Here is an 8,981-nt window from a genome sequence, read left to right on the forward strand (position 1 = left end):
CTTCAGTTCCCAAAAAACAAATAGGACAAAAAAGGATGATGATTTTAATCCAAAATCAGCTATGTGATTTTTTCAGGTGGGACTTGGATTAGTGAGACCGATAACAAAATGAGGCACTAACACCGGTAATTTTTAAGCATGGAAATTGAACTTTCTCGGCAAAATTTAGAATATAAAAGCCTCAACATATGGTAATCGAACTTGGGTACTCTTCTGATGTGAAATGCATTAGGTTTAACAAATATATGAGGAGGAACCATTAGTTTTAAGGTAAACAAGATCAAAATGATCCACTTTTGACATATATTAAGGACTATTTCAATTAATGGGTGTACATAAAGGACCAAAACAGTCTAACCCATATACATTAAGGACCATTTTGATCATTTTCTCAATTTTTTTTATTACATCCCACATTTTCACACGTTAAATTATGTCACGATTTAGTCGACATAAGCTTGGAGATCAAGACTATTCTCAAGTTCATGAGTATATAAAACCATGCATAACACATGTTGTAAGGTTTAGAAGTTAAACGACACAAAGAAAATAAGTTTTGTCGAAAGTCGGCAAGTTGGGAATGTTATAATCCGTACTTTTGGGGGAGACTAGAGTGCTTAACATGATAAAAAGGTGATGTTATAAGGTATTTTAGTCGTATGATGGTCGTGTATTAAGCGAGTTATGAAATAAAAGTCGACAAAAGGTCACAAGTTACATTCACAGTTTTACTGAAAATTTTGGTCTATGTTACTGACATTTTATCTCAATTTAATTGTATTTACGGGATCTACCCACCAAATTGAATATCTACGAGTCTAGTTTCCAATGTATTAAACTGTTCGCCGATACAACATCCGAGTAGAGAGATTTTTTACGTTTTCACGAGATTGCGCAGGCAGCCTCTATGGGACCCACCTAGGCGATGGAAACTTATCCTTTTGTTATAAAAACGGGGGAAGCCCTTATCTCTCTTATTTTTTTGACCAGAGCACACCTTATATCTCTCCAAAGGCTCTTTAAGAGCTCTCAAAGGTTTAAGGGTAATTTCTAAGTTAAACCACCTAAATCTAATATCAAGAACCCCATAAAGGTAGCAAAAAATGCTTCTATGATGTTGTGATAACATTAAGGGTTGTTGTGAGCTAAGAGAAGCTTGGATTTCAATTTGTAGTTGCTGTATAAGTAAAAATAGGGGAGTTGCTACCCGATTTTCTGTAAGTTATACGACTAGCCAAATACAATGGTTATGACATTATATATTGACGATAATATTATTTCACTTGTTATAGCCGCAAGAAGTTATGTTAAGCTTGGTTGAGGAATAAGGAAGAGATCCTCCTGGTATATTAAGGCTCACCCCTTCATTCTTTTGGCATGATTTATGAATAAACATAACCATAACAACGTCCCTTCAAAAGGAACTCTCTTCTTGAGATTAAAGCCTGTGAACCTATATATATATATATATATATATATATATATATATATATATATATATATATATATTGTCATTCCTTGTCGGGACCACTTTTCGCCATGATAGCCTTTGAATCTTATGTCTTCTTATGATCCTTGTTGACTCTCGGACAATTGATATTAGCACGGTTACATAACGATAAATTCGGAGAATAACAATCTTAAGTCACTCCGATCAGATCCATAAGGCCCTTTAGATTTATTGCTTGCATTGCACGTATATATATATATATATATATATATATATATATATATATATATATATATATATATATGTATCTATTTTCTTACTTAGCCGCACTATAATCGGCCAAGTATGACAGTTATATGTGCACACCACTGCAGTTGGTCATGAGACATTACTGAGTCCTATTAAGGTCGGGTACGATCGAGTCTTCTTCGAGGTCGGGTACATTATGTTATGACATAATTTGTCCCACATAGTGGCTTGATACTATATTCTATGGCTCCGTTGAGTGGCTTAATCTTTACAGATATGTATGTATATCCATGATTGTGACAGTGTATGCCCTCAAAGGCTTGTTATGAGTTTCAGGTTGACTTCTGAACTTTTCCTTCACATTTCATATTTTATTTATGTGCGTACTTGCCTTGCATATTCAATACATCTTTCATATTGACGACCCTTTGCTGGAGCACTGCTTTTCATGCTCGTGGGTACAAATAGATATTCAGACGATACCTCGTAGTAGGTGACTCGACTCAGCTGAAGGTTCTCATGCTCCCTTCTTTCGGAGCTGTTTAGTAAGCTGATAGGTATGGTGGTTATATGTATATACATAGTTGGGGGTCCTGTCTTGACCAAATGTTGTTGATGTACTCTCTAGAGACTTGCAGACAGTCGTCTTGTATATAGTAGTCTTGTGCTGCTTTGTCGGCCTTCTTAGTGGACCCATTGTGTTTATATTGGCCTTATCAGCCATGTTGTATATATACGTATGTTGGGCCTTTTCTGCATGTAAGTAGTTGTGTCTTTTGATCAGGTAATCACTCATCAGAAGTCTTGTCGGCCCACGTATTTGTTGAGTATATTGCATGTATGAGGATTAGTACGCTCGAGCCTTAGGGCACCGGGTGTCGGCCACAACCCCCAGGTTGAGGTGTGACATTTTCTCTCAATAAGTTTTAAGAAAGGCAAGGTTAAAAATAAAAAAATTATCTAGTGTAATGTCAAATATATATTTTACATTATACCTAGTCTATTTTATTTCTAGTCAAACGAATCAAACATCTATATGTATAACATGTTTGACTAACTAAACGACCCCCAAGTGTGAGGAAAAAATATATACTACTATTCATGCATTGATTTTTTGTAAATGATGAGTGATTAAAAATCATCTAGTTAGACAACATCTATATCACGTACCAACGTTTAAAAAGGAATTATGGGGTCCGATATACAAAGGTTGAATCACCTAGGAAAACTCATTAGCTTAAAACTTAAGAAACTATATGAAAAAGTATTAGTTATACCTTATTATTAAAATATTTAAAAATATATGAAAAGTTATTATAAAAGAATGAATTTATGGTAATGTCGTTATTCTTTTTGATACAGAGTATCCCTTGTTGTGCATGACCTAGAAAGATCACTAATTTCTTTCCATTATTAAGCTATTTTACATTTCTTAATAAGTAGTAGCTTATTTGAATAACTTTTACAATGTCATGATATCCTTATAAAATTAGCTTTACATTTCTTGATTAGTAGCTTATTTGTATAACTTTTACAATGTCATGATATCCTTATAAAATTAGCTTTACCACTGCTACTACTATTATCATATTAGATAAGCAATTATTATTACTATTATGATTACTATTATTACTATTACTACTATTTACTATTATTACTATTACTACCGTTACTATTACTATTATTACTACTACCATTACTATTACTATTACTACTACTATTACTACTACTACTACTAATTTATTTTACTACTACGAAGACTAACTACTACCTTCGTACACATAAGTCTATCTCGGCACCACAAAACCTCAAATTCCTTGGCGAAATTTTACGGGGCCTTACATAATAATAATAATAATAATAATAATAATAATATATAAGTCAATTAATACTTTATATTAATGTATGATTAAACTGGAGGATGCAATACCCATTTTTACTCTGCTGTGCATTTACTTTTATATCTCAAATTGAACGGATGTAATAACATAAGGACGTTTTTAGATCAAAAGAATAAGGTCAAGGACCCAAATAAACCCAACTTCTAACAGAGGATAATTGTAGACCTTTTAGCAAGGTACAAGGACAAATTTGAATTTCTTTTACCATCCCACTAAAGATTTATTCCATTTGCTCCAATCCCCAGAGCTTTCTTTTTTCTTAGAATACATTTTGCATCAAATTAGCTGGGAACACGAAGCTAGATTTGCGAGACATTCCCATTTCTCACCTCTTTCTATTTTATTTGGACAGTGAAGAATTGCTTGCTACAGTGGAGTAGACAGTCCAAGTCAAAGTTTTCAAGCATACAATATTTAGCTGATTCCACAAAATCATCCGGTTTGTGCCGATTATTTTTTCAGATACCTACTACCTCCCACTAGCAAGCCTCATTTTCCGGCATACACCATATGCAAAAAAAAAAAAAAATGCAGCACCCTTTTCATGTCATCCCACATGGCAAAACAACTTATGAGTTATGACCATTCCCTTACACATAATCAAAGCCTAAAACAGCACAATTGAATGAACACAGTTCCTTGTCCATGGGATCTAATAGCATGTCAATGAAAGGTATTACAAATTATTTTTCCTGACTCCATTCCTGGAGTAGATTGGAATGCACAGAACTTTCAAAAGACCATACAGAAGTTAACTGCATTTTATAGGCCATAAAAAGTGAGTATCTCCAGAATGAGAAGTTCCAAAAAATGACAAACAATAGTAACTTATTTCCTGTTGAAAATGGCAAAAGGAGCTAGAGGTTTTCTCCAGACATATGAAGAAAACAGCTTTAGTATCTGTGTTCTAACTTCTCCTTTTCCTGGTAGTACTGCACATATCTGCATGCATAAAGATTGGAGGAAGGGATCAGACACTCAAGATTATCAACCAAGTCAAACTCAAGAACCCGATATAATCTTTTGAGAAGGGTTTTTTTTTTTTTTGAGAAGGAAGAGCCAGATATATATTTAGTTTGATACCTTTTTTCTTTGTACAGATATATTTGTTAGAATACCTACCAACATATATGCATCTCTAGCACCTCAACTTGTAAAAAGAACTCATCGCAACTTTGTAACCGATGAGGTTGAAACAAATTTATGTAGCAAGTCGGAGAGAACAAGTTTACTTCATTATTAGCCAAAGGAACTAGAGAAGGGTAGGCAAGCTGCCTGATGTAGAAAGCGATGACAAAATAAAAATTGAGAATTTAACTCGAGAGCAACATCCTCATTTACCTCAATTTATTATTCACACTCGAAAGGAAAAAGTAGAAGACAAACATTCGATGACATTCTGTTTGATCGAATAATGAATGTGAAAAACAGGGAACTTTGAGTTTCACTTTATCAAGCATGGTGTGACTAGAGGTGTAAACTTGGCTCATTTATGTTTGCACAGAATTGTGTTTTTACAAAAAACAGGAATATATCTAATACATATATTGTCTTGGACTTCCTCTGAAACATTATGTCATTGGTGATCAAAGTAAATTTATCTATTAGTGTGAAAATGTTCATCCCCTTGAAATTTTTTAAAAATGTTCTAATAAAACTGCTCATCTACTTTACTGAGTTAAGCTGAGCGTAATCTCGCTTTGAAACTCATTAAATTTACGGCTTGGACCCTCTACATTAAACCTCTAGATATGTATTCCTCTGTGTCATTATATTATGCTCTAAGAACAGGCAACAGAATACTGATTTCCCCCAGTAAGAATAAAAGATCCCGCAGGCAGAATGATATCAAACAACAGAAAACTCCAAACAAAAATTTACATCCAGTTATCTTCACTACATCAGAATATAAAAAAAAACTATCTCCACCAATCAAGGTATATGTCCATTTCAATGCCTTTTCTAGCCCATACGTATATTTGAAAAAAACATGGATCTCAACTTCAGCAAATTAAATCCTTGTAGTAGAATCAGACATCAGCCAGTTTGGAACTGCGTTCTGCAATACGTAATATGTGAAGGGTACAACATTTTGATAGGTCATCTACCAGTTTAACCGCGGTTTGGTTTTGCTGTAAGGAGGAGTTTAGCGGCATAGTATAATGCATGTTCTCTCTACAAGCAGCATATCGGGTATTGCAACCCAACTAAAGCCCAAGTAAGAGTATGTTTCTGCTCTAATCTACACTCCTCAGTCGGAGTTACATTTTGTTGTTCTCATTGTTTTTTAGCACATCTCAAACATATTGTAAGCACATATAGAGGCTCTTTTATAAGGGTTCGAGTTATTCCATTATTCTAAATAATAAAATAATATACAGAAAGAAGTTGTTTTTCCTGTCTATGTTGGTTGCAATTGCATAAAGAGTTAATTTTTTTTCTTCAAAATATATATATCCATACTAACTCCACGCTTGTCGTCACAAAGATATAGTGAATGCAGTCGTACTCCACAATATATCGATTTAGAATCCTGGACCCACCTATGAGCAGCCACGAGACTAGTTTGATTGGAATTAACCACTCCATTAGCTATAGTCTAGAAAGCAACATCTAGGAAGACCAAATCAATAAGAAACTTTAATTTTTGATTTTACATGTAAAAAATATACATATCTTGAAGTCTTTTCCACACACTTCATAAATAATTCATGTGGTCAAGAATCTGATCAGTGATTGTATAATGAGGTGAAGCAACACGTACATCCTCTCCATATCATACACAATCAATCAAAACATCAATAACAACATCAATCTACGCAGTCAGTTGGTACGGACTGTCAAAATCAGATCCCAACGAGAAGTCAATCAATCAACTAGACCTGAATCGTAAATTAGTTGGGATTGGTTATATAAATCTCCTATATCCATTATACTCTATTCAGGCCAGAGTCCCAAAACAAAACAAATACATCCAGGCCTCAATACTAAATTAGTTAGGATCAGCTATATAAATCCCTATATCCGTTCCTTTTATGACCGAGATATCCGCAGTTTCAGCTTTGAACTCAATGGATAATGGCCCGCCCTACCTTTGCCAATTGAACCAAATCCATGGAGCCATAAACCACTTATATTCACCATTAAGTTCTATTTACGACAGATCCCCAAAACAAAACATTCAATTAACCACGCCTCAATACTAAATTAGTTAGGATCAGCTATAAGTATCCCTTATATCCATTTTTTATGACCAACAAATCTGTTGTTTCAGCTCCGGAACTCCATAGGTAAAGGGACCTCCCGACCATCGCCAATGTCGTGGAGCCATAAATCCTCTATATCCATTTCACTCTATTCAGGATAGACCCAAAACAAAACAATCAATCAACAATGTCTCAATACTACATTGGTTAGGATCAGCTATATAAATCCCCTGTATCCATTTTTTATGACCAAGAAACCCACCGTTTCAGCTTCCAAATGGATAATAGGCCCTTGGAGCCATAAATCCCCTATATATCCATTTGGATTCAGGCCAAAGCTCGAGAAAAATACAATCAATTTATTACACCTCAATACTAAATTAGTTCGGGTCAGTTATATAAATCCGCCATATCCATTTCGCTTATTCATCGACCCTAAATTAAATGTCAATTGAACCAAACCCTTGGAGCCATAAATTCCCTATATTATTTCTCTCAGTTCAAATCATAAACTCGAGAAAAAACAATCAATCAAATGTGGCTCAATCCTAAATTACTTATCTCCTATATAAATCCGATATATCCATTTCGCTCTATTCGGGTCCGAGCTCCCCAAAAAAGAGACAATAAATTATAAGAAATTAACCAAAGAAAACACGAACATGTACTTACGAGCACACCTCAACACGAAATTAGTTTGAGTCGGTTATAAAAGTTCACCATATCCGTTTCCCCCTATTCGAGTTGGAGGCATAAATTAAATGGCAATTGAATTTGAACCAAAGCCCTGAAGTCATCAACCCCCTTTATTTTGCTCTATTCAATTCATAACTCGAGAACAAATCAATCACCTGCACCTCAATATTAAATTAGTCCAAATCGGCTAAATAAATTCTCTATATCCATTTCGCTTTATTCAAGTCCGAGCCCAAATAAAAAACAAGTGAATTACGAATAAAATTATCCAAACAAAACACAATCAATAAGGCTTCAACAGGAAAGTCGATCCAATCCATTCTTGGGGTCAAATAAAGACAAAAACAAGTGAATTATGAATAAAATTATCCAAACAAAACACAATCAATAAGTACTTACGAATACGCCCCAATGCTAAATTAGTTCGAATCAGTTATATAACCTCTATATCCATTTAGCTCTATTGAAGTTCAAGCCCAAAACAAAAACAAGTAACTTCTAAAATATTAAGCAAACATAACACAATCACCAAGTATTTTACGAGTACACCTCTTTTTAAATTAGATCGAATTAGTTATACAACTCCTCTATATTCATTTTGCTCTGTTCAGTTCCGAGCCCAAAACAGTAACAAGTGAATTATATAAAAATTAAGCCAAAAAACAAAAGTACTTGTCAGAAAGTTCCTCAATACTAAATTAGCTTTATGAAAACAATCAATCAAATGTGACTCGATAATAAATTAGTCCAAATCGGTTAAATAGAAATTCTCTATATCCATTTCGCTCTTTTCAGGTCTGAGCCCAAAATGAAAGCAACTGAATTTAATAAATTGAGGAAAAAAACACAATAAAAATTGAGCAAAAAAAAAACACAATAAACAATTGAGCAAAAAACACACTAAACACAATAAATAAGGACTTACGAGTAGGTTCCGACGAGGGGAGCGAGAAAGAGAGTGGCGCTGATCCAATTTTCGGAAACTTTGTGATGGATCTTACCAGGAAGATCCTTCCATAGACCTGGCATTACTTTCTGCTGAAATGGCGATAAAGCATACACAACTGCCTTCAGCTTCACCGGTTGCTTCCCCATCGCGTATTTGCTCCGATCGTTCTTCGTTTGTTGAAAGGATTCTAGGGTTTGCGATTTGAGATTGAGAAGAAATGGGGGTTCGTTTTTGGTATGAGTGCGTGCTTGGTGAAGAAATAGTTGGGCTTCTGGGCTTAGAATAATGGGCCCTATATTTGTCAGTCAAAGTCTTTCTTCCCACAAAAATGGGCCATCTGCATTGGGTTTTTTTGGGCAAGTTACACATTTGAGCGGTCGATCAAAAGTAAATTATAAGAAATTTTACCTCCTATAGCAAAGGTATACACCTTATTTATTATACATCAAAATTATTTAAAAATATTATTTTTTATAGCTACCTTTTGTATTTTATAGCAAAATAAGTATTTAAGGTATATACTACCATTT

General features: G+C 34.3%; 1 protein-coding gene across 1 annotated transcript; it reads right to left on the minus strand.

The window, feature by feature from the left end:
* On the minus strand, positions 4,123 to 8,699 carry LOC109234396 (cytochrome b-c1 complex subunit 8-like). The gene is made up of 2 exons (XM_019400376.1): positions 8,428 to 8,699; positions 4,123 to 4,542 (listed from the first exon to the last, which is right to left on the minus strand). The coding sequence occupies exons 1-2, from the start codon at positions 8,595 to 8,597 to the stop codon at positions 4,494 to 4,496; spliced, it is 219 nt and encodes a 72-aa protein (XP_019255921.1). The 5' UTR covers positions 8,598 to 8,699; the 3' UTR covers positions 4,123 to 4,493.

Source organism: Nicotiana attenuata, chromosome 11, assembly GCF_001879085.1.
Source record: "Nicotiana attenuata strain UT chromosome 11, NIATTr2, whole genome shotgun sequence".
Classification (NCBI taxonomy): Eukaryota; Viridiplantae; Streptophyta; class Magnoliopsida; order Solanales; family Solanaceae; genus Nicotiana; species Nicotiana attenuata.

Bases quoted from the DNA above. Each gene is read 5' to 3' on its own strand.
- LOC109234396 (XM_019400376.1), bottom strand. From the start codon at position 8,597: ATGGGGAAGCAACCGGTGAAGCTGAAGGCAGTTGTGTATGCTTTATCG. The intron at 4,543-8,427 runs GTAAGTCCTTAT...TTATGCATGCAG, and splicing joins CCCCTCGTCGGAACCTACTC to ATATGTGCAGTACTACCAGG.